Here is a 17,103-nt window from a genome sequence, read left to right on the forward strand (position 1 = left end):
GTTTGAAAACTATTCGCAGAGAGTAGTTATCAGTGGTTCACAGTCAAGCTGGAATGGCATATGAGGTGGGGTCCTGCAGAAATCAGTTCTGGATCCAATTCTGTTCAATATCTTCACCAGTGCTTTAGATAATGGCATACAGAGTACACTTATAAAGTTTGCAGACAATACCAAGCTGGGATGGGTTGCAATTGCTTTGGAGGATAGGATTAAAATTCAAAATGATCTGGACAAACTGGAGAAATGGTCTGAAGTAAAAAGGATGAAATTGAATAAAGACAAATGCAAAGTACTCCACTTAGTAAGGAACAAACAGTTGCACATCTACAACATGGGAAATGACTGCCTAGGAAGGAGTACTGTGTAAAGGGATCTGGGGGTCATAGTAGATCACAAGCTAAATATGAGTCAACAGTGCAACACCGCTGCAAAAAAAGCAAACATCATTCTGGAATGTATTAGCAGAAGTAAGCAAGACATGAGAAGTAATTCTTCTGCTCTACTCCGTGCTGATTAGGCCTCAACTGGAGTATTGTGTCCAGTTCTGGGCACCACATTTCAGGAAAGATGTGGACAAATTGGAGAAAGTCCAGAGAAGACAACAAAAATGATTCAAGGCCTAGAAAATATGTCCTAAGAGGAAAGATTGAAAAAATTGTGTTTGTTTAGTCTGGAGAAGAGAAGACTGAGAGGGGACATGATAACAGTTTTCAAGAACATAAAAGGCTGTTACAAGGAGGAGGGAGAAACATTGTTCTCCTTAACCTCTGAGGACAGGACAAGAAGCAAGGGGCTTAATTTGCTGCAAAGGCAGTTTAGGTTGGACATTAGGAAAAACTTCCTGTCAGGGTAGTTAAGCACTGGAATAAACTGCCTCGGGAGGTTGCGGAATTTCTGTCATTGGAGATTTTTAAGAGCAGGGTAGACACCTGTCAGAGATGGTCTAGATATGATAATACTTAGTCCTGCCATGAGTGCAGGGGACTGGACTAGATGACCTCTCAAGGTCCTTTCCTGTCCTACAGATCTATGATTCTATCTAAGACAGAGGGTAAAAACTGGCTTTGAACGGTCCTGTTTATTGTCTGAGTGATTCTGTGTCCAATGTGCTCAAAAGAGGGTTTGTTTTGTTTTTCTAATTTCCAGCCCTGAAACATAATCTAGGATCTGAAAGTCCAGATGGGATCTTTCTGGCTTGTTCATCTAACCAGTTTCATGATGGATCTTTATAAATTTATGAATAGGATTATATGACAGGATTGCCTTCAATTGCCTTTGCCTCAGTCTTTAATAAGGCTAAAGAGGATCTTAGGGATAATGGTAACATGACAAATGGGAATGAGGATATGGAGGTAGATATTACCATATCTGAGGTAGAAGCGAAACTCGAACAGCTTAATGGGACTAAATCGGGGGGGCCCAGATAATCTTCATCCAAGAATATTAAAGGAATTGGCACATGAAATTGCAAGCCCATTAGCAAGAATTTTTAATGAATCTGTAAACTCAGGGGTTGTACCGTATGCTTGGAGAATTGCTAACATAGTTCCTATTTTTAAGAAAGGAAAAAAAGTGATCAGGGTAACTACAGGCCTGTTAGTTTGACATTTGTAGTATGCAAGGTCTTGGAAACAATTTTGAAGGAGAAAGTAGTTAAGCACATTGAGGTCAATGGTAAATGGGACAAAATACAACATGCTTTTACAAAAGGTAGATCGTGCCAAACCAACCTGATCTCCTTTTTTGAGAAGGTAACAGATTTTTTAGACAAAGGAAACGCAGTGGATCTAATTTACCTAGATTTCAATAAGGCATTTGATACCGTGCCACATGGGGAATTATTAGTTAAATTGGAAAAGATGGGGATCAATATGAAAATTGAAAGGTGGATAAGGAATTGGTTAACAGGGAGACTACAGCGGGTCCTACTGAAAGGTGAACTGTCAGGCTGGAGGGAGGTTACCAGTGGAGTTCCTCAGGGATCAGTTTTGGGACCAATCTTATTTAATCTTTTTATTACTGACCTCGGCACAAAAAGTGGGAGTGTGCTAATAAAGTTTGCGGATGATACAAAGCTGGGAGGTATTGCCAATTTAGAGAAGGACGGGGAAATCATACAGGAAGATTTGGATGACCTTGTAAACTGGAGTAATAGTAATAGGATGAAATTTAATAGTGAGAAGTGTAAGGTTATGCATTTAGGGATTAATAACAAGAATTTTAGTTATAAGCTGGGGACGCATCAATTAGAAGTAACGGAGGAGGAGGACTTTGGCGTATTGGTTGATCATAGGATGACTATGAGCCGCCAATGTGATATGGCCGTGAAAAAAGCTAATGCGGTCTTGGGATGCATCAGGAGAGGTATTTCCAGTACAGATAAGGAGGTTTTAGTACCGTTATACAAGGCACTGGTAAGACCTCACCTGGAACACTGTGTGCAGTTCTGGTCTCCCATGTTTAAGAAAGATGAATTCAAACTGGAACAGGTACAGAGAAGGGCTACTAGGATGATCCGAGGAATGGAAAACCTGTCTTATGAAAGGAGACTCAAGGAGCTTGGCTTGTTTAGCCTAACTAAAAGAAGGTTGAGAGGAGATATGATTGCTCTCTATAAATACATCAGAGGGATAAATACCAGAGAGGGAGAGGAATTATTTAAGATCAGTACCAATGTGGACACAAGAACAAATGGATATAAACTGGTCATTGGGAAGTTTCGACTTGAAAATAGACGAAGGTTTCTAACCATCAGAGGAATGAAGTTTTGGAATAGCCTTCCAAGGGAAGCAGTGGGGGCAAAAGACCTATCTGGCTTTAAGATTAAACTCGATAAATTTATGGAGGAGATGGTCTGATGGGATAACATGATTTTGGTAATTAATTGATCTTCATGGTAAATAGGCTGTCATAAATATAAAAGGAAGGGTAAACACCTTTAAAATTCCTCCTGGCCAGAGAAAAAACCCTTTCACCTGTAAAGGGTTAAGAAGCTAGGATAAGCACATTGGCACCTGACCAAAATGACCAATGAGGAGACAAGATACTTTCAAAAGCTGCGGGGGGTGGGGAGAAAACAAATCTCTCTCTGCCTGTCTGTGTGATGCTTTTGCCGGGGACAGAACAGGAATGGAGTCCTAGAACTTAGTAAGTAATCTAGCTAGATATGCATTAGATTATGATTTCTTTAAATGGCTGAGAAAATAAGTTGTGCTGAATAGAATGGATATTCTTGTCTGTGTGTCTTTTTTGTAATTTAAGGTTTTGCCTTGAGAGATTCTCTATGTTTTGAATCAAATTATCCTGTAAGGTATTTACCATCCTGATTTTACAGAGGTGATACTTTTTTACTGTTCCTTCTATTAAAATTCTTCGTTTCAAGAACAGAATGTTTTTTTCATTGTTCTTAAGATCCAAGGGTTTGGGTCTGTGGTCACCTATGCAAATTGGTGATGATTTTTACCAAACCTTCCCCAGGAAGTGGGGTGCAAGGGTTGGGAGGATTTTGGGGGGAAAAACGTTTCCAAACAACGCTTTCCTAATAAAATAAACCTGGATAAACGTTTGGTGGTTGCAGTGGAAGTCCAAGGGCAAAGGGTAAAATAGTTTGTAACTTGGGGAAGTTTTAACCTAAGCTGGTAAAAGTAAGCTTAGGAGGTTTTCATGCAGGTCCCCACATCTGTGCCCTAGAGTTCAGAGTGGGGAAGGAACCTTGACATAGGCCCAATGGCCTGTGATGGGATGTTAGATGGGGTGGGATCTGAGTTACTATAGAAAATTCTTTCCTGGGTATCTGGCTGGTGAATCTTTCCCATAAGCTCAGGGTTTAGCTGATTGCCATATTTGGGTCGGGAAGGAATTTTCCTCCAGGGAAGATTGGAAGAGGCCCTGGAGGTTTTTCGCCTTCCTCTGTAGCATGGGGCACGGGTCACTTGCTGGAGGATTCTCTGCTCCTTGAAGTCTTTAAACCATGATTTGAGGACTTCGGTCGCTCAGACATAGGTGAGAGGTTTTTCGCAGGAGTGGGTGGGTGAGATTCTGTGGCCTGCATTGTGCAGGAGGTCGGACTAGATGATCATAATGGTCCCTTCTGACCTTAGTATCTATGAATCTATGAATAGCAGAGGACTGAACTCAGTGACCCAGGAGGTCCCTTCCAGTACTATGGTCTCATGTTCTTCATCATCACCAGTAATGAAGATACCACAGGCCAAATGCAGCCCTCACCTACACCTATTCAATCTCACTGCCTTCACTGTGGCCTCGCAGGTGTAACACAGGGCAGAATCTGACCTTGCAACGGGATCCTAGTTAACAATTCTTTTGCTGGAGCATGAGCCAGAACAGCCTCTAGCTCTCACTCTCTCATGGTATTGTAGGGTGCTAATAGGAGCACAAACCTATTTTTGTCCCGAATTAAGTGGTTCTGAATTCACACAGGGGCCAGATTTGTTGAGAAGAAGGTGCAGTTTATACATAGTTCCTTTATCAGGCAGATCTGCACTTTGGGTTTCATTCCAGTGGAGGTGAAAAAGATGTTTGTTTTTATGCCTTTGAAGCAGTATTGCAGGTTTCAGTTTTAAACAGTTTAGTGAGAACACCTGGAGCTAAAAATTGTGATATTGCCAAAGCCCTCTGGGTTCTTGCATCCTGAAATACCATAAGCGTCATTCTAGCTTGGTGAGGGAGGTTAAAAATATCATATGATCCAGGTGAAAGGAGCACAGGGATCAAACAGAAATTTAATCTTAGCAAGCTGCACAATATAGATCCCCACAGCAATGTCTATTTCTATTTTAAAAACTCTCCACATGGTTTGTGGGGAGAGGAGGGACGACAAATAGCTACATCACGTTACCATGTGTTGCATTGCCTAAAAAATAAGCTAAAGCCTAACTGTGGAGTGTTTCAGTCTCCCGATAGGTATACAGACGTCCCTGGGAAGATACGTGCGGGTTAAATATCTTGTTTGCATTACTGTTTGTAACAAAGCATTTTAAATCTGAACTGGAGCCAGCTCTAACTTCACCTGTTTATCCTGCATTTAGATGCAAGAAATGTCACCCACTAACCAAAATGTTTATTTTTTTGTGGACAGCTCCTTCTAAAAGAAGCCACAAGTATAAAAAAGAAGATTTGCAATAATATTAGCATCACCAGCAGTTAGTGGTAATTTTCTTCATTATTGCTCACTCTGGTTTCTGTGCAGCAGGAAGGAGTTATAACTGGAGCAGCCATTCTTGTCTATTCTATTTAAAGAACAAATGTAACGATCTGGCAAAGGTTAACAAATATTCAGAAATCCAGGGTTAGAGTCAAAACTGTGCACAGCTCCATAATTAATTTGTATATATAATGTCCACACCTACATACGGAAATTGGGTATAACGGGTCAGTTGTGAACACAAATTCCTGATTTGCACATGGAATCGTGATAGTTGCATATGCAAATTTAGCAAGCATCATATGGCCCAATCTCCTGAGGTTTTGAGAAATCGGACCTACATTTTATCAAAGTCTCCACCCATACAATGTTATTGTTATTTAGATGGATACTTCTGTTAGACTCTGTTTTTCTCTCTCTCTCTCTGATTATATATGTAGCACCTCATCACCCCAATTCATTCTGTGATGCTGCAATCAATGCGAGGGATTTTCTCCTTGAGAACCAAGAAAATGTTACAGCCAATGACTTGGACTATGAAGATTGAAGAAGTCTTGCCCTTTTATAGGCTGCAGGGAGCTGCTATTGTTACTAACAAACACAGAGTGCTTCACATCTCGCAGTCCAGACAGACACAACCAGTTGAGGAAAAAATACTTTGAGATCTTTGCATGGTAGGCATTATGTTAGGACAAAGTATTTTCATTCCAGGCCTCTGAATAAACCCTTCTATTATCTATTACAGTCACTTGGGTTTATTTTGAAGACACAAAACAAAAACAGAGGGGGGAAAAGATCCTTCTCCTTTAAAGAGTCACCTTGAATTCTTGTTGCTATTGGAATCATAGAATATCAGGGTTGGAAGGAACTTCAGGAGATCATCTAGTCCAACCCCCTGCTCAAAGCAGGACCAATCTCCAATTTCTGCCCCAGATCCCAAATGGCCCCCCCCTCAAGGATTGAACTCACAACCCTGGGTTTAGCAGGCCAATGCTCAAACCACTGAACTATCCCTCCCCCCAATACATCTCCTCTGTTCTGTTCTTATTTGCCAAATGACAGCATGCAAAATGGAATTTCAGGACCCACTTCTACCTAATGGAAACAGCAGCAATACTGGCCCTTCTTTGGAAAAAGGGGAATAGGGGGTGGGAGACTGATTTCCAAGACCTGAAATGGTTACAGAGAATAGAAAAAATGCTAAATTACAGAGGAAATCAGATCAGAGAGACTGAGCTAAGGGGATCTGTGAAAAGCCAACAGGATTACATGGATTGACACCAGTGCTTCTAGGACTAAACCATAGCAGATTAGGACCCCAATACCAGCATTATCCTCTTTTAAGAAAATTTCCCTTCAGCTTTAAGAGCCAGATCCTGCTGCCTTTGAAGTCAATGGGAATTTTACCATTGACTTTAACTGGGGCAGGATGTAGCCCCAAACATGAATTGAGGGAACTTCTACTGCTACAAAGACCATTGTTCCCTTTCAAGTTTTCTGCAGAGAGGCAAACTTTACAGCACTAATGGGTCATTGAGAGAAAGCAGAGAAGCATGAAAATTAAAGGTGGCAGAGACCTCCAGCTTATATCCAATTCCCCCACTGCCAGCACAGAATTGTGCCTTACAGCAGACCCATTAGTGCTCTGTTCACATCAGGGGGGCTTCTCATTACTAATCTGCCTGACTCTCTGTCCTAGGTAGGAAATGCTCATGCTATGCTGCCTGCCATTTGTAGCTTCCCTCCCCACCCCGTCCCCAAAATTATGATGCTTTCTCCTAGTTTCTCTCTCACTTCCTGGGCCAGCAAGGGCTAGCATCTCTGCAGAGAGGCTGTGCACTCGGTCTGCAGGGAAGATAGACCGTGTCCACAATCTATGGTTGATACATGGAGCAATCCTGACCATCTCCCCAGAGATTCACACTCAGCTGGAAACGGACAGTTATTCACTATTTATACACCACTAGACTGCTTACAGGAATTAGCCAGTGCATTCCATTCAGATTGCCAACCCCTGTGCCAAGACAGAGTAACCTTAGTGGTAGCACCATAAAACAGACCATGGGACACTGCAAACATAGATAAATGTATGTCTCAAAGGGTTTTCCTGCCTTTAAGAGTTTACAAGATAAATCCAAAACAAGACACAGGGCAGCAGTTCAAGAAAGGGAGGGCATGAATATTACTGAGGAAGAGGAGGAGGAAGGATTGTTTGAAGGAGTGGGCTTTATAGAGGGTTTCAAGGCGATGACAGAGGGCAGTTGCTGGATGCAGACAAGGAGAGAGTTCTGTGGCAAGGGGCAACACGAGATAAAATGAAGCAGTAAATCAGGAGCAGTGGGAAGACAGAAGGCCACAGTGTGTAGCCGGAGGTTATCAGGACGTGGAGGGATGAACAGAGGAAAACTTGATGATTCAGAAGACCCCTTCCTGCCTCCCAGCTGTACTTTGCTATGAAGTATGTCACTTTCAGACCCAAATATACGTCCTTGCACAGAAGCCTGGTGTTACCATTCTAGCATGCTGCTCTAAAAGCAGGTGCCAGAAAATCCTGTAAATGGCAAAGAAAGGAATCCCACACACCACTGAAAGCTGCCTCCCCCAGACTGTTTGGAACTCTCTCACTCATTAAGCCTCAGCAAGTTGAGTGTTATTGTGTTCCTTTTACCTTCCTGCACTTATCCAACAAGTCATAACCCATAATGCAAAATGCTTTCTGCAGAGTACGCTGGGGATGAGATGGCAGCTGAAGGGACCTTCATGTATGTGCCAAACCATAATGAGCGTGATCAAGCGTCGTATCCGATGATTCACTGGGAGCTCTATCCTTAGCACTATCTTTGCCAGAGGATGGATTAGATTATTTTATTAGTCCACCTCTATCTACCACAATCCGAATTGTTGTCTACCCAGGAAGACAAGACTATTGATCAGTTTTTCATTTCCCCAGAAAGCCACTGAGTTTGAAAAGGCCCATGTCTCAAGATGCTTAAAATGCCTGAAGAGGTCTTTCTGGGGGTCCTCTTTTGCCTTTCCCAGACTCAGTAATGTGCCAGCTGTCATGGGCTGGGTGGCAGTAGCTCCATGCCAACTTCTTTAGCTGGCTAACACAAAAGGGAATGGCTGGAGATTGGTGCAAAGATGATATGTGACCTTTTCACAAAAATAACTGGCAAAACAAAAAAACAACTCCAACAAATGAAACAACTTGTTTCTTCCCTTTGCTATGTTTTGATGGTGTTGGGTCTCATATGCCGCTTCAAATTAAAGAGGGAATATTCTCTGTACCTCCCCCTCCCTCACTACCCTGTTCTAACAACAGAAATACCAGCCACAGTCTGAGTTTGAGTACAAAGATTTTAGTCACAATGGGCTAAATCCATCCCAGTGTAACTCAGCTGATGTTGGTGGAGTTGCATCAGAGATGCATTTTGCCCATTGATTTAAAAAACAGGTAAATCAGCTAGAAATGCTGAAACCATCCTTTTCATTAACAGTGCAAGTCCCCAGAATTCTTATTTTTTGGTAACATGTTTAAACATCATTCCTGTTTCAAAGCATTTTAACATTCCAAGCACTGATTTACTCTTAACCTCAGGAAAAATCTGTAATTCCTCTAAAATAAGGAAAATAGAATAATGGCATTCAGCTACTCCATGCATCAGTGCAACAAATATATCACTGAGGGCAAGATTCTCTGCTGGTGTAAGATGGCCTGGCTCCATTGACTTCATGGTTCCATGATGATTTATACCCACTAACAATCTGGCTGTCTGAAGCTCAGCCTCCTGTTTTGCATGCCAGATAGAAATAGACTAGGATAGAGTAGCAAGTCCAAGACAACACATGTCTTAAGGACTGTTTATCCCTTGAAATTTGTGTAGCAAGGTACTGAGTCTATCATGTCCAAACAGTGTCATAGAATCACAGAAGATTAGGGTTGGAAGAGACCTCAGGAGGTCATCTAATCCAACCCCCTGCTCAAAGCAGGACCAACCCCAACTAAATTATCCCAGCCAAGGCTTTGTCAAGCCTGACTTTAAAAAGCTCTAAGGATGGAGATTCCACCATCTCCATAGGTAACCCATTCCAGTGCTTCACCATCCTCTTAGTGAAATACTGTTTACTAATATCCAACCTAGACCGCCCCCACTGCAACTCGAGACCATTACTCCTTGTTCTGTCAAGTCAGTCTTGGAAAGAACCAAGAACCATCTCTCACTACCAGAGGACAATCATTTCCTCAGGAGATGCCATGCTGCAGGCCTTACTGTCCACCCAGGGGATTGTCAATAGGAAAGAAAAAGACCAAAGACCCAACCACTAAATCCTCCTAGGAGGACTGAAAGCTGAAAACAAAAACATCTTTCTGATCTTATCCTGATTTTGGCCCAAAAGTTTCATCCTTTGTCTTTTGTAGTAATTTATCATGTTGCAACATTTCCCTAAATGTCCTGAAAACCGACTTGATATAGTTGAACAATTCATTTATCTTACAAACATGCAACTTTAAGACAAGCAGAGCTAAGCTTTCCTATTTATTAATTAGCGCACAACAGAGTCCAATATGGGATAATGTTAGCATTTAGGGGCAAGATGTGTTTTTACCCCACAGTGCCATCTTGAGTTATATCTCAGATTCACCAAATGAAATAATAGTGCCATGCACGCGTGAGTAGCTTTTTGTACGTTTCTCACTTTTTGAAATACTGTAGAAGGTCACTGAAATGGAATACTGGTAAGTGATTGAGTTTTGGGAGAGACAGAAGACTAAGGATCTCAGACTTGATCGCAATAACATCTGTAATACCTAAAGAGACAGAGAGATTTGAGGAAATAAAAGGAGATAGGTAAGAAGATGACACAGATGCCTGGGATCAGAGTCTATTCCTGCCTTTCACAGTTCATAAAATGCTCAAGAAAACTCCATGCATGTGATTGAAAACAAGATGCCTGTTTTCCCTCAGAGCTGACCTTGAATTGATTTACTTCTCACAAAGCCACCATCTCTTAGCACTTTTGTGGTACCGTCATCAGAGGATTTCAACATTAACTAGGCCTCAATGTGTTGCCCAAAGGAGGAAGGCAAGTATTATTATCCATTTAACGGAGGGGAACAATAAACAAACAAGAGTGAAGTGACTCCCAGAAGATCACAGAGTATCACAACAACCCATCTAATGAAGATGCAAAAATCAAACTTACTGTGTCTCCTATTTGGAGATCTGCACACTTCCTGAGTCCAGGATACAAGAAACCGTCTTGGCACGTAGCTGTGAAGGTCAGGCTGACATCCTCAGGACTGTCCCAAACGGTTAGTTCTACTTTAGACCGAATACTCTAGAAAGCAAACAGAAAAGAAACCCATCAGATTACTAAAATCAGTAGGCATCTTTCTTGTGCATGTGGTTCTTCTTAGTCTATTGAGGTTCTTATACTGTGCTCAGTGTGGCTGGGCATCTATATATATAAAAAAAAATTTAAAAAAATAATGCGTGCACGCACGTGTATATGTAACATTATATCAGCTCAGTGTACTTTTGACCAGCACAGCTAGAATTGTGGGCAGCTATCCATTCACACACATGCACCCACTCCTTCACAGAAAGGATAGTCATCTTCAAACAGTCACAAAAGGTATTTTTTCCATTGAAAAGTAAAGGACTGATAAAACATGGCTCGTATCCTGAAGACATCAGTTGGAGGTTTTATGGTGGATCGAGGACAGTACTGTGCATGTGTCCATAATGCTGCATATTCAAATCACAGACTAATATACCTGAGGATTGTTTGTGCACAATGTGACTGGAATGCAGAGATGTATAACTAGATCTTAAAACAGATATTTCTGTGCCAGGAAGAAAAACTGCTCTAGAGTATGAATGGGCTCTGTTGTCTACCTCTGAGGAAAAGGTCAGCATCTGGCCTGAACATCCATAACTCTCCTGTATAAAATTACTGTTATTAAAATACAGGGCCTGATTCTTCACTCTCTTGCACCCTGAGAAGTCATTTACATCTGTGGAAAGGGTGTGGAAAACTTTACCAAGTCAGAATTACCATGCCAGCAATTGTACTGTATTCGCTCGCTGATTAACAATGCTGATCAGAAAACCAATAGTTTTCCAGAGAAAATATTTCTCAGAGGGAAGGGGGGAAAAAACAGACAAGTTTTGAAATTTTTTCTGTTGAAAGATATCATGTCAGGTTTTCTATGGGAATTTTTGTTGAGAACTAAAAAGAAATTTTTTGTTTTGTTTCATTTCAGAACATTTCAGACTAAAGAACTGTGTTTCTTTTCCATTTTCAGATTTGAGGGGTTGGGGGAGGGTTCCTCATCCCTCTCTTATACTCTTCTTCCTGCCCTTTCTCCCCCTCCCCCCAACTGGGACATTTTAAGTCAAACTGAAACCAAACTATTCATTTCATTTTGAAATACTTATTTGAAACCAAGTTTCTTGTTTGTTTCTGATCAGAAAAAATCAAAATAAATTTTTTTGTCAAGGAATATTTTGGTGCATAAAATTGTTTTGATCAGCTCTTCTAATGCTCTGGTAGGTTCTCCAACCCACTCTGGCTTAACACCATGGCCAATCAGTCTGCTAATGAACTCTGTGTTCACACTGAAAGGCAATGCTAGCAAAAGGCTAATGCTTTTGGAAAGCAGCAGGGAAGAAACTGGTTTACACCATGCAAATCTGAACAACCCAAGACAAAAAACCCTAACTTCCCATATCTATGTTGTAATACAGGAAACTATTTCCTGTCTGGAGTCTGGATTATGCTGTCAGGTTCATGGGTTCACATTACAACCCCTGCAGAGGTTCTATTACTTGGAGTCTGAACACAGTATGTTTCTATAAAGTTCAAATGCACTCCACACACATCTGCCAACCCACTCCCCCTAAAACTAATCTCACAAAAATGAACATTGACCTGTCAGAATAATGTGCTATCTCTTCTTCCTGATCTGGGAAAATTTCAGCAGCCAGCTGTATCCTAGAAGGGAGACTAACTATCAGTAATATAAATACACTGAGTTATCACTTGATCAAGACTGAGTCTATTTAAAGAGCTGGAGAAAAGCTGTCTTGGCATTTTTCTATCAGCACTTGGAATACTCCAGCCAGCATCCTTTCCTAACTATCATTTAACCACTTGGTGCTATCTCACGTACTCAATAAGCCAGGAGAAGCATACGCTCTATGGAGCCCCCATAGCTATTAGACTCTGATCGTCTCTGAGGATCTGTCTACACTGAGGGGGGGAAAAGTCTGTTCTTAGATTAACTAACTTGAGTTAAAAAAGCAGTGAAGATATGGCAAGTCTGTTTTTAACTTGGGTGAGCAGTTCCAGTTACAGCCTATAAAGGAGCTTGGAGTTGAACTCAAGCTACTAACCCCAGTTAAAAGCGGAGTTGCCTTGTCTGCACTGCTATTTTAACCCAAGTTAGCTAATGTGGGTTAGCTAAACCGAGTCAAGAACACACCTTTTATTTGCAATGGAGACATACCCTTAAGGGACTGGTGGGAGCTCTCAATAGCATACTCATTTAAAACCAGACTGAACACAGCACTGAAGTGCAGACTGGGGAGAACAACCCCACGCTGCTCACAAGATAGCTCACAAGATAGGGGTCTTTTCTCTTATTTCTAGGATTCTATGATATCCTTACTGACAAATGCATGTTGTTTTTTAAATCAGCAACACTACATAGCTCCTATAGCTATAGAAGAGCCAGACAAGTTCTATTTCACCTCATGCTTCCTCAAAGTAACAGACAAATGTGATGTGATGTTGGTGGCTGGTGGTGACGTGCAAGGCAGAAAGAACACAGCTGGATTGTCAGATGCCAGATTGAGAGTAGGAAGAGCAGAGCAAGAGGTGGAGGGAATCCAGTTGTGGCTTATACAGTGAAAGTTTGATATGGAAAATAAACAGGGAAGCACCAGAGAGGGAGAAAGGATTGAGGGAAATCTCACTAATCTTCCTTCTTCCTAGCCATGGCTGACTTTCCCTCAGGACAGAAGTGCAAGATGCTGGCTTCCCTGGTCTTCCTACTTGAAAGAACTTTGCCTAAGCAGGTTTCTCATCTATATTCAGTTCCCAAAGATCTCAACCCCCTCTTGGTTGAAGGACTTATCTTTCTCGGCTTGCAAGAGCTCTGTTTCCTTGTGTCTGTCTAGGGATAAGATATCAAAATGGCCTTCTGTCTCGCTTATATCTTCCAAAGTTCAATGACCTTGTTTCAAGAGGCAGGATGACCTCATGTTGTTTCCCCCTTCCTGTGGGTTTCCCCTCCCCCTGTACGTACATAGGGCTTCCATGGTTTTGATTCTAGGAAGCGTAATTTACATAGAAGACAGTGTGAGGTTCCCTCCTGTCTGGGAGAGACCCATTTCCGACTTTGTTTGAGCACAGACTGACAAGCCTAATATCCATGAGTATCCATAATTCCTTATGTAGTGTTAATACATACAATTCACAATGTCAACTACCAGTTGCCATAGGCATTCATAAAACACCTCACTCGTTATACTTTTATAATACAGCAATATTGTCTACAATCAGTTGATTCAATTGCTCATCACTTGAGGTTCAGGCCCCCTTCCCACACCTCTTCAGAGACCAGTAAAACTTTGTAATGTATTGTTTGAAAAGTAAAACCCTGACCAAGGTGTAGATGCCATGCTGTCTCCTCCCCATGGGTTAGCTTGACAGTTTTGTTTACCTAATATCTTAATGGACCTTCAATGTCTCTGCCTGACAGCTGGACTGGTCAGAGAAGCAAATACACATTCCTTTGTCTAGGAAGACCTGTTTATCAACTCCCTGTGACATGCCTGGCTTAAACACAGTTTAGTCAGCATTCCAGCACATATCCATAACTCTTAATACACACCTCCAGGGCTTAAATTCAGCTGGAGCTGTCTGGAGCGGAGCTCTGGTAAATATTTTCAAACCTCTGGGGGGCTGTGAGCCAGATTCAGGGGAGTTGCGGGGCTGAAGCCCCGAGCCCTGGGGCTCCAGGAAATACTCTAAGAGAATTTAAGCCCTGCACACTGCATACATACATCACACAAGAATATTAATGATCAGGGGGATATTAGTTTTCCAATGACATGTTACAGGTCATCTTTTAGATACAGATTGTAACCACAGTGAGTTGGGGCACACTGAATTGATCAAGCCAGCTGAAACTCATTACCTGATACCAGTGAGCCCCTTACCCTCTGGCACTAGGATGCTCTGAGTGTCACAGAGCTGGATCAGGCCCACAGTGAGCTGCCTGACAAAGACACACTAGCTAAGATATCACTGGCTTTACCATCATCAGGGTACTCTGATTTAGGGACAGCAATACTCAGGAAGAGAGAAAGCTACCCTGTGTTAGCCTGCCGTGCACTGGCTGTCCATGTGGGCCCTGCTGACACGTTAACAGTTCATTAATGTGCTTTGATTAGTCCTTTTTCAAATAGCACTAGAATTAGATCAAGGCGCATTAACAAAGTGTTAATACACGTCAGCAGGGTCAACATGGATGGTTAGTGCATGGCAGGCTAGTGCAGGGTAGAGTCACAGCCCAGCTTGCCACGTTCGGGTAGACAAGCCCTTAGTCTCACTGTGCCTCAGTTCTCCATCTGTAAAATGGGGATAAGAGCAGTTCTCTGTCTCATGGGGTGTTAAGAGGATAAATACATTCAAGACTGTAAGGGGATCAAATACTACAGTAAGGGGCGCTGTATAAGTATCTAAGATAGACAGGGCGTGAAACCAGCACAAACAACTTCATCCTGAATCTGACCCAGACGCTACAATCCCTGCAGGGTGGAGGCAGCAGCTCCAGTGATAGTTCTGGTCCTACAGACAGCTGGTTCAGAAGGAACCAGTTATGGGTGGAGCCCACAAGGGAGGAATAAGCAAGTTGAACTGAACTCAGTTTTTACTACACATCAGCTGAAATGTTAAAGTAAAAGAGAAACTTACATTGTATGCCTTGACTATCAGCTGGATAATGTTGTTGGAGTCTTGATGTAAAATCTCCACTGTCGTTCCGGGAATTAGTGCTGTAAAATTCTTAAAAACAAACACAGAAAGATTCACAAAATGAAATACAGAGCATGGGTTAAATTGTGCTCTCAATTCTACCAGTGTAGCCATTAACCTCAATTGTTGCTTGCATGGGATGGAGGACACAGTTTTGCCCAGAATCTATTAGTTAGAGTACATGATACAGTGTAATTTTAATATGGAGCGCTTGACAAAGGAAATAGGAGCATTATGGGTCCATAAAATGCTAATCAAAATCTATAGCCAAAGAAACTGGCCAAATAATGATCAGCAACCCACTCCCAACCAACCAAGGCCCACACCCATTAGATGGAGCAAGATCCAGTGGATTTGAACTTGTGTAAATGAGAGCAGAATTTGGCACACATTCCTGCCATACAAGAAGCAAGCCTTGGATTGCATCAGAGACTGCTCTGGTGGATATGCTAGTTTGCACTGAAAAGGGTGTGGAGAATGAGATAATAAGCCATTTAGCTCTCTGTGGGTTACTAGCATGATTTTGAAATTACCAGCATTTACGATTGTCTTGCTTTAGTGCAAGGGATGAGTTTCTGGGATAAGGTATTTTTTTTAAAACATGGATGCAAACATTTATGAGAGCACCTTCCATGCAACCATTTCCCCTCTCCACTTTATTTTTTATGATGAACAGCATGGTTTCCTTCTTTAAAAAATAAAAATTAAAAAGGCAGCAGTGGCAGCAGGAACCCAGACCCAGTTTGTGTGCGTTTCTAGAAATACTTGAGACTGAGAATAGAAACTCTACATGTGTTTTAGCCCAGATACTATTTGAATTCCCTCAGAAAAAATATTTTTTGTTTGAAAGCTCTGGATTTAGTGATGGAAAAATACAGCCAGGCAGAAACACCGTGCGTTCTTAGGTAATGGGATTAAGTAATAGCAGTGGGGTGAACAGGTGTGTGCTCTCTCAGATGCTGAATGGCTGGCAACTTTCCTAAAATCAGGATCAGGCCAGAGTCTATTTTAGGTATTCACATGATCGTAAACGTTTATCTGTTTACTTTAAGACGCTTACGTGCTTTTCACAGAAACGACAAGACTTTCAGTGTCTGCAGAAGCACAACTGGGTGAGTTCAACTTATGCAAGAATTTCCAGGCTTTACAGCACAGCTCTTGCTCACATGTATTTAATTCAGAGTTGTTCCTCCTTTCCTCCCACACCAGCCTGCTTCATTCTGTTCCTGTTAGAAGGAAGACTATTCCAAGTGTCACTAACGGCTCTTTCCCCACCAATTGATCACATAAAAACCATCTCCCTGCTGGTTCAACAGCACTTACCTTGTAAAGTATATAATGAGCTTTTGTCACAGCAAATATGAGATGAATGTTGTTTTCATCCAGTTTCTCCCCAAGAAGTGCTAGGGAAGGATAATCCTAGGAAAACAGATCGGAAAGACTCATTTGTGACACAGAAACAAAGAGCAATTTAATGTTTATTCTAACTAGAGCAGCAAATTTCCTTATGAAAACACAGCATGTGTTATTCTTATGCAGAGTCCTTATAGTGTAGTTATAGCCAGAAAAGTGACATATTCTCTCTGTATATGTATTTCTTACACACCTATCACATGCAAATGCCAACAAAATCAGCTACGGCAAACAACCCATCTGAAACACTGAACTCCCCACTCTTTACTTTGCCATCAGTGAGTGCATGGATTTAAATTAGTTGCTATCTTCAAGGAAGGGAGATGAGGCCATTATTTGGGGTTGCTGTCATGGGAAATCTACTGCAGAGAGAGAGAGAGATCTGACATTATTTTGCCCTGAAAGTGGTAAAATCCATTGTCTGCTCCTTGTGTCTTAGAGTAATGACAAGAAAATAAGCAGCTTAACATCAGAGTTTT

The 17,103-nt window shown here is 41.7% G+C and overlaps 1 protein-coding gene across 1 annotated transcript in view; it reads right to left on the reverse strand.

The window, feature by feature from the left end:
• The window catches only part of ITGB5 (integrin subunit beta 5), a 115,476-nt gene that overhangs the window by 47,807 nt on the left and 50,566 nt on the right, over positions 1-17,103 (reverse strand). The window contains exons 7-9 of the mRNA XM_074967176.1: positions 16,535-16,630; positions 15,152-15,241; positions 10,370-10,504 (exon numbers count right to left, since the gene is read on the reverse strand). Of these exons, the coding sequence (XP_074823277.1) occupies positions 10,370-10,504; positions 15,152-15,241; positions 16,535-16,630 (321 nt within the window). The remainder of the gene's footprint in view (positions 1-10,369; positions 10,505-15,151; positions 15,242-16,534; positions 16,631-17,103) is intronic.

This window comes from Natator depressus, chromosome 11 (assembly GCF_965152275.1).
Source record: "Natator depressus isolate rNatDep1 chromosome 11, rNatDep2.hap1, whole genome shotgun sequence".
In the NCBI taxonomy this organism is placed as follows: Eukaryota; Metazoa; Chordata; order Testudines; family Cheloniidae; genus Natator; species Natator depressus.